The sequence below is a fragment of the Gossypium raimondii genome, chromosome 8 (genome assembly GCF_025698545.1).
Source record: "Gossypium raimondii isolate GPD5lz chromosome 8, ASM2569854v1, whole genome shotgun sequence".
NCBI lineage: Eukaryota > Viridiplantae > Streptophyta > Magnoliopsida > Malvales > Malvaceae > Gossypium > Gossypium raimondii.
In genome coordinates, this window is record NC_068572.1 from 54,464,709 (window position 1) to 54,484,301 (window position 19,593).

General features: G+C 31.5%; 1 protein-coding gene across 2 annotated transcripts; it reads left to right on the top strand.

Moving 5' to 3' along the window:
* Window positions 1-17,063: 17,063 nt before the first annotated feature.
* LOC105792181 (E3 ubiquitin-protein ligase At4g11680) lies at window positions 17,064-19,483 on the top strand. 2 transcript variants are annotated; one of them, XM_012620610.2, is made up of 5 exons: window positions 17,064-17,821; window positions 18,090-18,209; window positions 18,315-18,447; window positions 18,773-18,937; window positions 19,038-19,483. In XM_012620610.2, the coding sequence occupies exons 1-5, from the start codon at window positions 17,265-17,267 to the stop codon at window positions 19,203-19,205; spliced, it is 1,143 nt and encodes a 380-aa protein (XP_012476064.1). In that variant the 5' UTR covers window positions 17,064-17,264; the 3' UTR covers window positions 19,206-19,483. The 2 variants fall into 2 exon arrangements, with proteins under 2 accessions (XP_012476064.1, XP_012476063.1); XM_012620609.2 differs by having other exon boundaries at window positions 17,067-17,821; window positions 18,087-18,209.
* The last annotated feature ends 110 nt before the right edge of the window (window positions 19,484-19,593 follow it).

Genomic DNA, 19,593 nt, shown 5'->3' on the forward strand with positions numbered 1-19,593 from the left:
ACCCGTATCCGTCGCCGAATTAAGGTTACGAGGCATTACCGAACAAAACACAACCATCTCAAAATCAGAACATATATATTATATATATTATTTAAATATAATAAACTTAGTCTAATATAAAGCAAAATGCAAAATATTAAACTTCTCTTCTAACCATTTTTAATAAACAAAGACATTAAAATCTAACTAATAAAGACATTACGAACTAGCAAATCCATAAGGAAATAAACCATTTTAATATGGCTATTATAATCATATACAATACAACAAAGTACAATCTTCATAACATTTATCTAGTCTATACATGCCATAGTTAGAATTTAAATATTTTAAATACCGAGATAATAGATAGGGTGATGAACTTGCGACAATCCCGAGCTTGAAGCTTGATCTTTAAGTCTATAAAATAGAAAGATATAAGTAAACAAAGTAAGCTTTTATAGCTTAGTAAGTCTATAACATAACAACAAATATATTTATAAAAATCATAATATTTCTGGTACACTTAATGAATTCGCAAACACTGTATATATTAACAAATACTTATAGATAAATGCATACATAATTATCAACAATTAAAACCGAATGTATATACACTTTAACGTAAATAGTGATTGCATATATATACATATGTTTAACAAATTTTATAACCGAATGTGTATACATCTTTATTACTGCATACATCCGAATGCACATATGTACTTATCATGTGCATATTATTGATCATACACATATATACCAATCGCATTTTATATTAGTTTGTATATATATATATATATATATATATATATATATATATATATATATATATATATATATACTCATTATGAATTTATACTGAATACATAGCTAATGCATACATTCGAATATATATACATATTCTTCATATACATATAAATGAGTACATTTATATATATATCTCGAATGCATACATAAATAGTTATCAAACACATAGGCTCAACATATATATATATATTTAACAACCGCATATCACCATATGCGTTATAAATTCAACAATCGCATATACCTAATATACATATGCCTTTATTAATTGTATATACCGAATGTATACAATTATGTTTAACCAATACAAAACCCGAATGTAGGTGTATACTCACCAAGCATGTAAAAATCGAGTGTTTATGTACTCATCGATTTCATATAATCAAAATCATAGTTATATCAATTGCATATTCTCACATAATTTAAACAGATTCACCGGCACTTAGCCTGCTAGGTTTTAAATCCTGATTCGATACACCGGCTTTTAGCCTGCTAGACCTATAGTCTGAAATATATCACCGGCATTAAGCCTGCTAGACGTAAAGTCTGAATTATTTCACCGGCATCAAGCCCGCTAGACATAAAGTTTGTATTACATTCGATCACTTTATAATGATCCAAACTAATAATTTCATATCTTCACTTCCATTCAAGAACTTTTACATGAATATACATACATAATCGAAACTTTCACATACATATATAAATTCCATACTTAAATTCATTACAAGAACATATACACATAATCTTTACATAATCAAACCTCATATAAACTTATATAAATGTCCTACCTAAATTCAATAAAAGAACATATACATATATGTAAGCATGCTCATTCGAATAAAACATATACATATAAATTATAACTCACATATATATATACCTATTCAAACTATATATATACAATTATAAGTTACATATTTTAATCCAATCCAAGAGTTTATACTTGTATATACTTATGTATATATATATACATATATTCGAACCTAATTTATAAATGTTATACATACCTTTGATTTATACCGAGAATTTATACATATACAACATTTGTACTTTAACTAAACTCAAAACTTATATATATATATGTATATATATATTAGTATTATACATACATATATATATATATATATATACATATCTTTGTCTAAATTCAAGACTTGTTCATGCATTCACATATATATATTTGATCTATCGTATGTATATATATATAACTTTCTTACCTAATTTCAAGAAAAGAAATTTACATATATATATCCATGCTTACTCAAACATCACCTATTCTTGATTACATTTCATATCTTCATTTCAAACCATGAATTTGTACAATATCATATTTGTATATTCGAACATGTTATATATATTATCCACACTTCAAAATTTATTCAACTAATATACTTTAAATTATAGCTCAACATAAAATACAATTAGTATGCATGTATAAATATTAACTTAATAAATTTTAGTTGCTAATAGACTTACCTCAGATGGTGAAAAGTCGAAACCAGACGATTAATCGACAACTTTAGTTTTTCCCCAATTCAACTCTGATTTCTTCAGTTCTCGATCTAATTATATTCAAAATAAGCTATTTTAAATATAATTACATTCAATTTAATCCAAAAAAAAAACACATAAATGGGTAAATTACCATTTTACCCCTAACATTTACACTTTTACAATTTAGTCCCTATTGGATAAAACACAAAATACACAAAATTTGTTCACAACATTCAAGGGCCGAATGTACCTATTGTTCATACAAGTCCTCACATTTCATTTATTTCACATTTTAGTCCCTCAAAATTTAATTTCACAATTTAACTTTAATTACTCAATTTCACAAAATTTCCAATACAATACATATTAATCTAAAATATATCTTTCATTATTCATCATCAAACATCACATAACACAAATGTTCATCAATGGTACAACTCAAAATATTCATCAAAATTAAAAATTCAAACATGGGTGGGATAGTATTGAAACAACAATCTCAAAACGTAAAATTATTAAAAGCTGAAGTAAAACATACCTTGAATTAAGCTTGATAATGACCGAATATCTCAAAGCTTTTAAACCCTATTTGATTTTCTAATTTTAGCAATAAAGAATGAAAATAATGGCTTCAATTTGATTTATTATATCATATGTTAATTTAATTATTAGTTTACTATATTAACCTTTATTACAAAATATATAAACCTTATAATATAAGGTCATTTTGACCATTATCACCCATTCACATAATAATGGGCTTTTTACCTATTAAGAACTCCATATTAACAAGACATTAGCAAATTAACACTTTTCATAATAACTAGCCAATTTTTCATTTTGCGCGATTAAGTCATTTTTCTTTAATTGATCACTCAAACGACAAAATTAAAACACAAAAATTTCACAAAATTAAATTCACACATAATAAACACACAAAATAATATTAAAATATTTTTTTGACTCGGACTTGTGGTCCCAAAACCACTATGTCTAATTAGAGTCAAAATCGGGCTGTTATAACTCTCCCCCCTTTAGGGATTTTCGTCCCCGAAAATCTTACCGGTGAATAGGTGTAGGTAGTTCTTTCATTGTATCCTCTGGCTTCCAGGTTGCTTCCTCAACTCCGTGTTTATGCCACAGTACTTTAACTAACGAAATTTTCTTATTTCGTAACTCTTTAACCTTATGAGCTAGAATGTAAATCGGTTCTTCTTCATATGACATATAAGATCTAATCTCAATCTCTGACGGACTAATCACATGTGTAGGATTGGATCGGTATCTACGAAGCATCAAAACATAAAATACATTGTGAATATTTTCTAGCTCAGGTGGCAACAGCAATCTATAAGCAACCGGCCCGACACGCTCTATAATCTCATACGGTCTAATGAATCTTGGACTCAATTTGCCTTTACGACCGAATCTGAGTATTTTCTTCCACGGTGAGACTTTCAGAAAGACTTTATCTCCAATCTGAAACTCTAAATCTTTTCTCTTCAAGTCTGCATATGATTTCTGACGATCCGATGTTATTTTCAGACTATCCCGAATCACTTTCACTTTCTGCTCAGTTTCTTTAATCAAATTGACCTCGTGTATCTTATTTTCACTCAACTCGGTCCAATACAATGGTGTACGACATTTACGATCGTACAAAGCCTCGTAAGGTGCCATTTTGATACTAGATTAAAAGCTATTATTATATGCAAATTCAATCAAAGGCAAGTATCGTTCCCATGTACCTTCAAACTCAAGAATGCAACATCTCAACATATCCTCAAGTATCTGAATGATTCGTTCGGACTGACCATCTGCTTGCGGATGGAAAGCTGTGCTAAAGTGCAGTTTCGTTCCTAAAGCATCTTGCAGTTTCTTCCAAAACCGCGATGTGAACCTCGGGTCTCTGTCCGAAACAATAGAAATAGGTACACCATGCAACCTCACAATCTGAGACACATATAATTTAGCTAACTTATCAAGCGAATAATCTGTGCGAACTGGAATAAAAATGTGTTGATTTAGTCAATCTATCCACAACAACCCAAATTGCATTTTTCTTGCTCGGTGTTAACGGTAAACCGGATACAAAATCCATCGTAACTCTGTCCCATTTCCATTCAGGTATCATGAACGGCTGAAGCAACCCAGAAGGTACCTGATGCTCGACTTTTACTTGTTGATAGACTAAACATTTTGAAACAAAGTAAAAAATGTCTCGTTTCATACCGTGCCACCAATAGTGTTGTTTCAAGTCGTTAAACATTTTCGTGCTACCCGGGTGAATAGATAATCGACTATTATGAGCCTCTTTCAATATCATCAGAATTAACTCTGAATTTTTCGGAACACATAATCGGTATCTAAATCTCAAACAATCATCAGCATCAACTAGAAACACTGAATCAACATTTAAGTCACACTGAGCTCGTTTTGCAATTAAATCATCATCGGCTTTTTGAGCTTCACAAATCTGTTGAACAAATAACGGTTTTGCTTTCAACTCAGCTACTATCACACCATCATCGGACATAGCCATATGCGCGTTCATTGCACGCAAAGTAAATAGTGATTTTTGACTTAGGGCATCAGTAACAACATTAACCTTTCCCGGATGATAGTCAATCACAAGCTTGTAATCTTTTAACAATTCTAACCATCGGCGCTGTCTCAAATTCAGATATTTCTGAGTCATCAAATACTTCAAGCTTTTGTGATCGGAATAAACATGACATTTTTCGCCAAACAGATAGTGGCGCCATATTTTCAACTCAAATACAATAGCGGCCAATTCAGATCGTGCGTCGGATAGTTCTTTTCATGCGGCTTTAACTGTCTCAAGGCATAAGCTACAACTTTGCCTTCCTGCATCAAAACACAACCCAAACCATTTAAAGATGCATCACTATAAATAACAAACTCTTTACCCGATTCTGGCTGAACTAAGACTGGAGCTTCGGTCAAAAGAACTTTCAACTGATTGAAACTTTTCTGGCACTTTTCTAACCACTCAAACTTAACATCTTTTTGTAGTAACCTTGTCATCGGGGTAGCAATCATAGAGAACCCTTTCACAAACCATCTATAATAACCAGCGAGCCCTAGAAAGCTTTGAACTTCAGAGACATTTTTCGGAGGTTTCTAATAAAGTATAGCTGAAATTTTATTCGGATCAACCCGAATACCCGATGTTGATACAACATGGCCCAGAAAACTGACTTCGCGCAACCAGAACTCACATTTACTGAACTTTGCATACAATTGTTTATCTTGCAAAGTTTGTAACACAAGTCTCAGATGTTCGACATGCTCGGTTTCGTCATGAGAGTAGATCCAAATATCATCTATAAATACTACCACAAATCAGTCCAGATACTGTCTAAAGATCTGATTCATCAAATCCATGAAAACAACAGGTGCATTAGTAAGTCCGAAAGGCATAACCAGGAATTCATAATGTCCGTACCTCGTTTGAAAAGCTATCTTTGGCACATCAGAGTCTTTAACTCGCAACTGATAGTAACCCGATCTCAAATCTATCTTCGAAAACACTGAAGCCCCTTTTAACTGATCGAACAAGTTGTTAATACGTGGCAACGGATATTTATTCTTTATAGTCACCTTATTGAGCTGCCAGTAATCAATGCACATTCTCATCGTTCCATCTTTCTTTTTCACAAATAGAACTGGTGCACCCCAGGGAGAAAAACTCGATCGTGCGAAACCTCTATCTGTCAACTCTTGCAGTTGTGCTTTCAACTCTTTTAATTCAGTCGGTACCATACGGTACGGAGCTATCGAAATTGGAGTCGTTCCCGGTACTAACTCAATACCAAACTCTACCTCTCGAATAGGTGGCAAACCCAACAATTCTTCGGGAAATACATCCGAATACTTACACACCACTGGTACGGATTCAATCTTCTTTTTAGTCACTTTACTATCAAGAACATATGCAAAGTAAGCTTCACAAACTTTTCTTACATACTTTTGAGACAACATCGAGGATATCACTACCGATAAACCATTCAGATCATTAGATTCAATCCGAATAATCTCGTCATTCTAGCATCTTATATCAATAGTCTTTCTTTTGCAGTTAACCACAGTATCGTGTAAAGTCAACCAGTCCATACCAAAAATTATATCGAACTCGTCAAATGGCAACAACATTAAATCAACCGAAAAACACAAACCTCGAATCATCAATGGATAATTCTTACACACTTTGTCAACCAAAACACACCGGCCCAGGGGGTTTGATACTCTAATCACAAACTCAGTAGACTCAACAGACAAAGTCTTACTGGATACTAAAGTCTCACACACATATGAATGAGTCGAACCAGGATCAATCAATGCAATAACATTAGTATCATAGAGAGTGAAAGTACCAGTAATAACATCTGGAGAAGAACCCTCTTCTTGAGCACGGATGGCATATGCTCTGGCAGGTGCACGAGCCTCAAATCGAACTGCTGTGTCCTTTATCCCTCTCTGACTACCACTTACATTACCCTTATACCCGGGTGGTCTACCTCATACTGACACATTACTCGGTCTGGTACTCTATATAGTATTTTGCTCAGCCACCATCGGACATTCTCGAATAAAATGATCCTTTGATCCACACTTAAAGCAAGACCGATCATGTAATCTGCAATCTCCTGGTTTCCATTTACCACAATGCTTGCACTCTGATCTATTTTGTCGAACATTACCCACACTAGCAACTGAAGTAGCTCGTGAACTCATAAGGGGTCGATCTCGATCATGTTTAGGAAACCCTGCAGTAGCTTTAGATCGGCTATAATCCTCTCTGAATTTCCTTGAGGCCAATTGGAACGATTTACTAAATGATCTTTTACGGGAATCTCGAGCTTCATAGTCAGCTTTTCTCTTCTCTTTCCCGAGCTCCTCAACTTTACAAGCTCGTTCAACAAGTACTACGAACTCTTTTATCTCAAGTATGCCAACTAACAGTTTAATATCTTCATTTAGCCCATCTTCAAATCTTTTACACATAATAGCTTCAGTCAAAACACACTCTCGAGCATATCTACTGAGTCTCACAAATTTTCACTCATATTCTGTCACTATCATCTGACCCTGTTTCAATTCAAGAAATTCCTTGCATTTCTGATCAATGAATCTCTGGCTGATGTATTTCTTACGGAACTCAGTCTGAAAGAATTCCCAAGTCACTCGCTCTTTCGGAACCACCGATACTAGTGTATTCCACCAGTGATATGCAGTGTCCTGTAGCAAAGATATGGCACATTTCAAGCACTCATCAAAGGTGCAAGATAACTTATCAAACACTCGAATAGTATTATCGAGCCAGAATTCAGCTCGCTCAGCATCATCATCATCAGTGGCTCTGAACTCGTCGGCCCCGTCGAATTTTATCAACAGGAGGCTTAAGTAATCTCATCGGATCACTCACTTGAGGTATAACAGGAACCAAAGATGGATTAATCGGGGGTGGAGGTTGTTGTGCAGCCGGATTAGTCCGGATATATTGAGTAAACCAGTCGTTCATCATCTGGTAAAAGGCTTGTTTAACCTCTCCCTCCTGGTTACTCGAGGTCGGTCTAGAATCTACCGGCTCTGTCCCTTGCACGGGAGCAGGCGCTATACTCTCAACATCATCAGCTACAGCTCGATTAGGATCCATTACTATACGAAAACACATTTTTAGATGTCAGAAATCATCACACTATCTCAGTATACTTTATGGCATGTATAGCTAAACTCATACGCGCTATGTTAGTCCTAGAATCGACTAAACCGTAGCTCTGATACCAAATCAAATGTAACACTTCTAACCCGTATCCGTCACTGAATTAAGGTTACAAGGCATTACCAAACAAAACACAACCATCTCAAAATCAATACATATATATTTTATATATTATTTAAATATAATAAACTTAGTCTAATATAAAACAAAATGCAAAATATTAAACTTCTCTTCTAACCATTTTTAATAAACAAAGACATTAAAATCTAACTAATAAAGACATTACGAACTAGCAAATCCATAAGGAAATAAACCATTTTAGTATGGCTATTATAATCATATACAATACAACAAAGTATGATCTTCAAAACATTTATCTAGTCTATACAAGCCATAGTTAGAATTTAAATATTTTAAATACCAAGATAATAGATAGGGTGATGAACTTGTTGACAATCCCGAGATTGAAGCTTGATCTTTAAGCCTATAAAATAGAAAGACATAAGTAAACAAAGTAAGCTTTTATATCTTAGTAAGTCTATAGCATAACAACAAATATATTTATAAAAATCATAATATTTCTGGTACACTTAATGAATTCAAACAACACTATATATATTAAGAAATACTTATAGATAAATGCATACATAATTATCAACAATTAAAATCAAATGTATATACACTTTAACGTAAATAGTGATTACATATATATACATATGTTTAACAAATTTTATAACCGAATGTGTATACATCTTTATTACTGCATTCATCCGAATGCACATATGTACTATCATGTGCATATAATTGATCATACACATATATACCAATCGCATTTTATATTCGTTTGTATATATATATATACTCACTATGAATTTATACCGAGTACATAGCTAATACATACTTTGAATATATATACATATTCTTCATATACATATAAATGAGTACATTTATATATATCTCAAATGCATACATAAATAATTATCAAACACATAGGCTCAACATATATATATTTAACAACCGCATATCACCATATGCATTTATAAATTCAACAATCGCATATACCTAATGTACATATGCCTTTATTAATTGTATATACCAAATGCATACAATTATGTTTAACCAATGCAAAACTCGAATGTTTATGTACTCATCGATTTCATATAGTCAAAACCATAGTTATATCAATTGCATATTCTCACATAATTTAAACAGATTCACCGGCACTTAGCCTGCTAGGTTTTAAATCCTGATTTGGTACACTGGCTTTTAGCCTGCTAGACCTACAGTCTGAAATATATCACCGGCATTAAGCCTGCTAGACGTAAAGTCTGAATTATTTCACCGGCATCAATCTTGCTAGAAATAAAATCTGTATTACATTCGATCACTTTATAATGATCCAAACTAATAATTTCATATCTTCACTTCCATTCAAGAACTTTTACATGAATATACATACATAATCGAAACTTTCACATACATATATAAATTTCATACTTAAATTCATTACAAGAACATATACACATAATCTTGCATAATCAAACTTCATATAAACTTATATAAATGTCCTACCTAAATTCAATAAAAGAACATATACATATATGTAAGCATGCTCATTCGAATACAGATATACATATAAATTATAACTCACATATATATACCTATTCAAACTATATATATACAATTATAAGTTACATATTTTAATCCAATCCAAGAGTTTATACTTGTATATACTTATGTATATATATACATATATTCGAACCTAATTTATAAATGTTATACATACCTTTGATTTATACCAGAATTTATACATATACAACATTTGTACTTTAACAAAACTCAAAAACTTATATATATATATATATATATATATATATATTCAGTATTATACATACATATATATATACATATCTTTGTCTAAATTCAAGACTTGTTCATGTATTCACATATATATATTTGATCTATCGTATGTATATATATATAACTTTCTTACCTAATTTCAAGAAAAGAAATTTACATAAATATATTCATGCTTACTCGAACATCACCTATTCTTGATTACATTTCATATCTTCATTTCAAACCATGAATTTATACAATATCATATTTGTATATTCAAACATGTTAAATATATTATCCACACTTCAAAATTTATTCAACTAATATACTTTAAATTATAGCTCAACATAAAATAAAATTAGTATGCATGTATAAATATTAACTTAATAAATTTTAGTTGCTAATAGACTTACCTCGGACGGTGAAAAGTCGAAACCAGATGATTAATCGACAACTTTAGTTTTTCCCCGATCCAACTCTGATTTCTTCGGTTCTCGATCTAATTATATTCAAAATAAGCTAGTTTAAATATAATTACATTCAATTTAATCCAAAAAAACACATAAATGGGTAAATTACCATTTTACCCCTAACATTTACACTTTTTACAATTTAGTCCCTATTGGATAAAACACAAAATACAAAAAATTTGTTCACAACATTCAAGGGCCGAATGTACCTATTGTTCATACAAGTCCTCACATTTCATTTATTTCACATTTTAGTCCCTCAAAATTTAATTTCACAATTTAACTCTAATTACTCAATTTCACAAAAATTTTCAATACAAAACATATTAATCTAAAATATATCTTTCATTATTCATCATCAAACATCACATTAACACAAATTTTCATCAATGGCACAACTCAAAATATTCATCAAAATTAAAAATTCAAACATGGGTCGGATAGTATTTGAAACAACGATCTCAAAAACGTAAAAATTATTAAAAACAAGTAAAACATACCTTGAATTAAGCTTGATAATGACCGAATGTCTCAAAGCTTTTAAATCTTATTTTCTTTTCTAATTTTGGCGATGAAGAATGAAAATAATGGCTTCAATTTGATTTATTATATCATATGTTGATTTAATTTACTATATTAACCTTTATTACAAAATATATAAACCTTATAATATAAGGTCATTTTTGACCATTATCACCCACTCACATAATAATAGGCTTTTTACCTATTAAGAACTCCATATTAACAAGACATTAGCAAATTAACACTTTTCACAATAACTAGCCAATTTTTCATTTTACGCGATTAAGTTATTTTTCTTTAATTGATCACTCAAACGACAAAATTAAAACACGAAAATTTCACACAATTAAATTCACACATAATAAACACACAAAATAATATTAAAATATTTTTTGACTCGGACTTGTGGTCCCGAAACCACTATGTTCGATTAGAGTCGAAATCGGGCTATTACATTATCGGTAAGACTATGTGTGGCGCATGGTCACCTACCAAGGAAATGTGATCATTTGCGCTTAGTAGGGTTTAAGCATATGCCCTATAGCATATATGACACTTATGAGCAACTAAGCTACCACTTGAGCTAGCACATTTTTTGTTAAAGGACTTTTGACTCTATTGAGAGATGTAACAACCATATTTTGACCTGGAGTTAGGTACGGTGATGGACCGGGTCAGGAAATAGTAGAGAAATTTTGAAATTTACTAAATAGGGATTTTTAGTATTAAATTAAGAAGTATTTAGACCCGATAGGAGATTAGAAAATATTTCTGAGATAGAAAAGATTTAAATAGAAGCTTAGACTAAACTGAAATAGTATAAGAATTGTCGTGGTGGAAGTAGGAATTTAGAAAGTTAGGAGATACATAGTGGTAGTAGAAAGGAAGGAAGGATTAAAAAAAATTTAACCAAAGTGAAGTATGAATCATCCTAAGAATTATAAAAGATAAGTTGGGATAAAATGGTAAATAGTCAAGTAGATATTTTAAGGTGTAATGATGGTGGGTAAAAGTGTAAAGATGGATGGTTTGATGACTTATTAGCAAATTGACCATTTAATAAAAAAAAGTGAGATATTTTTAGTGGAAATGTGTAGAAAAGTGGAGAAAAGATGAAAGATATCATCTTTTCCCAACACACCAACCGTCACTCACCTTTCCCCCAAATCCATCCAACTTTTCTTTTATTTCCTTCCATGTCCTTTCTCTATTGTTGAACCATCCAAGCTCCAAACCTTCATTTTCTTTGAAATTTTTTTAGTAAAAGCTAAAAAGAAGACTAGTGAGCAACTTTATTTCATGAGGAAACTTACATAGATGGGTTAAAAGAGAGAAATATATGAGTTAAGGTTTTGGGTTTTCAAAAATTTAAGGTAAGGATAATGGAAATTCTCATAACATACATGTTTATTTTCATAATCTAGCATAGAAAAGTTATTTGATTTTTAGTTTTAACTTATAAATGTTATATGTTGTTATGAAATTGAAGAAAAGAGAAGAAGTTTAAGGACAAAAGTGAAGGGAAAGAAAAGAAGTGGCCAAGGAGTAGAAGAGAAGAAAAACTCATCATTCAAATTTTAGTTGTAAGTACTTCAAGTAGTAATTTTGTTTAAGTTATGTTAATTAAGTAAGTATGTTAATTAATTAGTTTAATTACTAAATTAATGATATCATAATAAGTATTTAGTAGGGTAAATAATGCAAATGTTATGAATTTTGACTTTAGTGTACCATTATATGATGTATTGTGGTGATAATGAAAAGGACTAAATTGAAAGAAATTAAAATATGTTATGATATTATGAATATATGGAAAAGTGAGTTTAAATGAAGTGATGTAAAAATTATAGTGTTGTATGTGGTAAAAATGAAGAGAATTTACAAGTTTTAGTGTTATTATTGTGATAAGGACTAAATTGTGAAAAATGCAGTTATATTATTTTCTATCAAGTGAATGAATAAAAAGATTCAATAAAAAAAAATCCCATGTAGACGAGTCCCGAACAATTGGGATATTGATGGCATGCCATTAAGGAAAATTAGCGCGCTTATCGTAATTAATTCACACTTCGGTGCTTATCATTGTAAAATATGCACTTTGGTGCTTATTGTAATTATTTTGCACTTCGGTGCTTATCGTTATTTGCATTTTATGCTTAATGATATATGATATGAATTAACAATGCATTATCGATTTATTTCTATATATCCGAAGTGTTCAACTAGTCTACGTTGGGCTACAGTGTCGTACTTTGGCTATTATTAATTAGTGGGTTACGGTAAGTAATGGTAAGTGTGATTTTTAAGAAAAATATATTAAACTTTAGGGACTAATCTGATGAGAATTATATGTCTATAAAATGGATAAAATTTTATTTTATATTATTAATAACAGTAGATTTTAAAAATCTTGAAGTACTTACTAAGTCTTCACAGACTTACTTCGACTATTATCAATTAATGGGTTACGTTAATTCTCTAATGCGTAGGTGAAGTAGATCCGTTTAGGCTAACATCGAGATCCTGTGCATCCCATCTCATCACCATTCCAAGAGGCAATATTGTATGTATAAATTTTAGGGTTAGTATAGCATGTACATAGGTTCTTGGTATAGGTGAATGTTAAATGGACTAAAATGCAAACTTTGGAAACCTTTTTATTTTGGTGATCTACTGGTATATTTTGTTAGCTTTTGAAAGTAATTTATAATAGCTTAACATATGCATGAATATATGATGTTATTATATAGATTTTGTGGTGAATTTTAATGAGTTTGAGGGTAATTGAATTGGTCTGGAAGTGTTTGAATGCTTTGAATTAGTGTAGGGGGATTTTTAGCAATTTTTCCAAATTATTTTTTTGTGTCACCATAACCTAAGGTATCGATACCTGAGGAAAAGGTATTAATACATTGATCTAAAAATCAATTTTTTTGATAAATATAGAGCAGTTATGGTATTGTTTTTGTTTAGCGGTATAGATATTTTGCCACTATTTTGTAAAAACAATTTTTAAATCATTTTCAAACGCAAATAAACATCCATTAATAACCTCATATATTTATATTAATAATTTTTTTAGTTAAATAAGTTAAAACACAATGTATGAATGATTGAATGATAGAATGTCTAGCCAAAATCGCTTTGGCACCAAATGTAATAGTCTTATATCGAGTCCATATAGTCGGACCGGGTATAGGGGTGTTACAGGAGAAGTCTTCGAAATATCGTCCACTCGGAGCCAATAGACCTCTCAACATATATGGTATTGTCCCCATTTGAGGTTTTATCTCCCAACTCTAATGAGAGCTTAAGTACCTAAAGTTGTTTAAAGAGGCGACATGTTCAATAAATTATGAGTGCCTCATCAAGTGCTTGAAAAGGCGAATTATGTGTGTGGATGTGCAAATATGGATTTGACAATTGATGATGTTTTGCTCGGAGGCTGAGATCCACAAGTGGTTTTCCAATCAAAAAGGGAGAGGAGCTCTCCCTTTCCCACGGTTTTCTCTTATATTAAGAATGATAAGTCTCCCCACTCAAGTCAAGAGGAGAGACTTATATAGCTTTCAAGTCTCGTGGGACAAGTGTGGGACATGTAAATGCCACATGTAGATCACATATAGTTCATGTGCCCATAGCCATGCAACATTTGACGAGGTGAGATGTCGATAAGGTCATCTTCGAGTTTGATCGATCATGGTTTCGATGCATGGTGTTTGGTCTAGTGAAGTCTTCCAAGTATGGTGGATACGTACACCGATAGCCCTTTGTCGAAGGGAAGATTATAAAATGACATTGCTCAAGACAAAAAAGTGTCAAGAAAATTTTAATGTTGTTGGCAAGATGTCTTTAATAAGGTTTTGCCAATATAAAGAGATTCTATTTACCAAAAATTATGCATAGTACCATTTGCAAAGTTAAGAAAAAAAATAATTACGAAATTGGTTTTAATTTGATTACTCTTGAAAAACCTAAAAAGGTAAACAAAAAGAAGGTGTTAAGCCAAACAAATTGGAAAGATAAGATAGGCTTGGAGGCAAAATCGCATTGTAGGCAAGCGAACCGGTAAGCTATGACAGCGTTGAAGGAAAGAAAACCCAAAAGACACCATACTAAAGTAGATATGAAATTATGTATATTTACATATAAAAACATACTTTTCATTTTTTTTTATTTTAATATTTTCATATAAGTGATATACAAGTTAATTTCCATGTATATCATTAAAATAAATTATTATTATAATTATATAAAAACTAATTTTTCAATAGAATCAGGACACATTACAAAATTTCGTATAAAATTAAGGATTTCTTTTGTAATATAAAAACTTTGGTCTTGAATATTATATATAAAATAGTAGTCATAATAGTTTATTTTGTAATATAAAAAATCACCTACTAATAATTCATCCATAAAATGAAGTCAATAAAAGAAATCAAATCATTAGAAAGTCAATGGTTAATAGAGTTGAGAAGTTTATTCAAGAACAGATTCCAACATTGTTTAAACCAAATTAAGTCATTGTCCATGATGTCTAACACCAAATTTCTTTTAAACACTTTCTCTAAATATTTTTGTAATTTGTCTTTCTAATAGAAGTCACAAGCGGGTGTTATTTTCTTCCGATTTTAAAATTTCTTGGATCATTTATTATAATTTTATTGAATTCCATAAATTTTCAATGTCTTTTTCATAAATATTTTTAAAAGAATAATATTTTTCAAGAACTTTTAAATTATTTTCACTATTTTAAATATAAAATAATTATTTAAAATTAATTATATATTATTTGATTCGGATAATCTCAATTTTAAACTTATATTTCATATGTGAATCCAAATGATTGCACCATAAAAGTTGGTCCACAAATATTAATAATGATTTTTCCAAGAATCTTAAATTGTTTCTATAAAAGTTATGTGGGTTTTTTGTCATTATTTTATAATCGGTCAAATTTCAATTCTACTTCATAATTTAATCTAAAATTTACACCAAACACATCCTAAAAATTATCTTTTAAAATATCAAATATATTAACAAAATTTATCCAACATATACTAAATAATTTTTATTTAAATACAATTATCAGTCATTAAATATGATTTTTAATCAAACTTTAGTTTATTATCTAATATTTAAATAATTATATTTAATATTTTAAAGTAATTATCAACTTTGTTATCAAATAATTAAATAATTAAAAATATTCACTATAATATTTTTTATTTTTATATCATCTTACTATTTATATTCGAGATTCATTATTACCTCCCAACTTTAATTTTTTTAAAAAACTACCATTGAATATATATATATAAATAATATAATATGTTTGAAAATTAATAAAATGATTGAAAACAGAGGCAAAATGTTTCATCAAGGCACCCATAGTGCATTGCACTAGCTTTTGCATTCTATAGAATTTAATGAAGTTTAGGTATAAAATTTTGCTTAAGCTTATTTCGGATAAAAATGTTAAAACTCGAGTTCGGTCTAGCTTGTCGTATTAAAATTTTATATTAATTTTATATAGAAATAAATTTAAAGAATATAATACATCAAATACAATAAAAATATTAAAGTTGTAAAAAAAATAAAATATATATACTTAAATAACACTAAAAAAAGTGCAACTTAGTAAGCAAATACTTCTAAAATAGTAGCAAAATTAATAATAAAATAAGAGTTATACAATATCCAAACAATAACAACAAAATAGTAACAATATAATAGTAAAATAATAACAAAACAATGAAAAAACAATGGCAAAACAGTAAAAAAGATAGAAGCATTTTTTTTATATTCGGGTCGGATTGTGCTCGTGCTAAAAAAAGCTTACCTTGAAGCTTGGTCTGTTTAGAAAACGGACATTATTTTTTTATCCAAGTCTATTTTTCGGGTTTACATTTTTTCTCAAACCCTTTCACTTTTCGGGTGCGCCTTCAGGTTGAATTGAGTGGCCCGAAATGAACAAGTCTAATAACATATATTTGAGCTATTTCTTTTTTTTTTTTTGAAAAAAGATAAATATATGTGATATTATGCAAATAATTATAATAAGTTGTAACACTGAAATCTTGTTGTGTGATGATTGAAGCGAATGAACATTCCAAGTAGGAGAGGTGAATAACCATTTGTTCTTTAATTTACGAAGTTAAAAAAGTCTCTGTTTTGTAATTAAATAATCATTATACCATTATTACAGGTATAACGATGGGGTTTCCAAACCCGGCAGCCTATTGTCCGATGGTGTGATAACGACATTCATCAAACTACCAACATTTCACGAACCCTAACTTATCCCATTTCCTAACACATTTCAACAAACAATCCGTATTTTGTATTTTTATTGTCCTAAAACCATTTCAAATCCTCCTCCTTTTTTTTAGAATTTCCCAACGATGGCTTCGACGATTCCAACGAGCCGATCTTCCTCTGATGACATTACCGACACGACGCCCTTTCTGTCACCAACAAGCAACGCTTCAAACGACGACTCCTCCACGCGTCGGACCGTTCGTCGCCAGAGTCTCCGCGATGCGGCTAGGTTCTTGCGCCGAGCCAGCAGCCGAAGGATGATGCGTGAGCCGTCCATGCTGGTTCGAGAAACCGCCGCCGAGCAGCTCGAGGAGCGTCAGAGCGATTGGGCGTATTCTAAGCCCGTAGTTGTTCTCGATATTATCTGGAATTTAGCTTTCGTGGTTGTGGCAGTTGGTGTTTTGATTTTGAGCAGGAACGAGAGCCCTGATATGCCGTTGAGGCTTTGGATAATTGGGTATGCTTTCCAGTGTTTCTTGCATATTGTTTGCGTTTGTGTGGAGTATAGGCGACGGAGGAGGCGGCAGAGCACGGAGTACAGGCCATTTAATGCAGGGGAGGAAGGGGCTTTGAGCCCTGGATCGAGGGTGGATTCAGAGCAGTACGTGTCATTGGCCCAGTTGGAAGATGATGGTGGAAGGTATGCATTTATTTCGATTGTTAATATTGGCATTTGATGATTTCCACTGGTTAATCATAGTTTTAGATCATTCTTTCCATATTGCTTCTTATTGGTTAATTGCTGGAATTGAGATGCAATATATTGGGGGCTAATAATCTGCCCTGTGCATTTGACATTAGTTGAATTAAGTGATTGATAATTTTATTATCATCTTCGGCATGTATGTCTGTTTTATAGTTGCATGTGATACTGGTGGCTAACCAGTTGAAATTGATGTTTTCAGTAGTGTTGCAAAGCATCTGGAATCTGCAAATACGATGTTTTCATTTATATGGTGGATCATTGGATTCTATTGGGTGTCTATAGGTGGCCAAGCAATGGCACGTAGCTCCCCTCAGCTTTATTGGTTAGCTCTTATATCGTTTTTTCGCTCTTGTTTTTTCATTGTTTTAAGGTTTTTTTTGTGCCTTGTAACCTGATCCTTACTCTTTTAATGCTACTTTCTTTGCAGGCTTTGTATAATTTTTCTTGGGTTTGATGTGTTCTTTGTTGTTTTCTGCGTTGCACTGGCATGCATAATCGGCATGGCTGTTTGCTGCTGTCTTCCATGTATTATTGCCATCTTATATGCTGTGGCAGATCAGGTAACTTTCATCCTGCTGCATGTAAGATTATCATGAACATCTTGTTTGCAATGGGATGGTTAATGAGTGTAAATGTGATTAGTAAATTTTGAAGTTGACTTATAACTGTCTAGTTAGTATGGGAAAGGCCTTTTTGTGTTCTTGTCTGAATTATGAGCTTTCTACATGAACATAGTTCAAATTGATAGAGGTTTGTTGTCGGAAAGGTCATACGATGTAATAGTGGACTTGTGATGTAATACATACTTTGAATGTTGAATTCTACTTCATGACCATGATTTAAGCACTTCTCATTTTACATGCTTCATGTGACCACTTGCATCAGGAGGGAGCTTTGAAGGAAGATATTGATCAATTATCGAAATTCAAATTTAAAAAAATTGGCAGTGACAAGAAATCTGCTGCTGATGTCCAAGAACCTGTTGGGGGAATAATGACTGAATGTGGTACAGATTCCCCGTTAGAACGTGTTCTTCCCATGGATGATGCAGTAAGTTCATCTCTTTTGTTTTTGGTTTTTGCGCTATTTCCATCTGCCCCTAGTCTTTCATGCTTAAATACCTAAATTTTGATTCCGGGTTAATTTGTAGGAATGTTGCATTTGCCTTTCTGCCTACGAAGAAGGAGTTGAACTAAGGGAACTTCCTTGCGGTCACCATTTTCACTGTGCCTGTGTAGATAAGTGGTTGTACATCAATGCTACCTGCCCTCTCTGCAAGTATAACATCTTAAAGAGTCAAAACCACGAGGAAGTGTAAAAAACGGGACCTCTGCATATGATGTTAGCTCAAGACGCATTATAATGCAGTTGATACAATTGTTGTTTCTTTTAGTGGTAGTCATAGATGTTATTGGTCATATGCTGGTTTGCAATCTTGTTATGCTTGTTTTAGCTCTGACCCTCGCAGAGTTATCGTGTATATTAATGTTTCCGTGGGGGCATATAGGCACTAACGGAGTTGAAGAACTCGGTTTACATCTGTTCGCTTTTGTTGTATGTCACAGACTATTATTGTTGAAGGCTTTTCTTTCTGTATTTTGAATGTACAAGTGCAAGAGGTGTTATCACATTACTCTTTAAAACCAGTATATATCCAGTTTCAAATTTTGAAGATGAATAAAGTTAAATTGGGTTTTTCAATGTGT

Bases quoted from the DNA above. Each gene is read 5' to 3' on its own strand.
- LOC105792181 (XM_012620609.2), top strand. From the start codon at position 17,265: ATGGCTTCGACGATTCCAACGAGCCGATCTTCCTCTGATGACATTACC. The intron at 18,210-18,314 runs GTTAGCTCTTAT...CTTTCTTTGCAG, and splicing joins AGCTCCCCTCAGCTTTATTG to GCTTTGTATAATTTTTCTTG. The intron at 18,938-19,037 runs GTAAGTTCATCT...GTTAATTTGTAG, and splicing joins TTCTTCCCATGGATGATGCA to GAATGTTGCATTTGCCTTTC.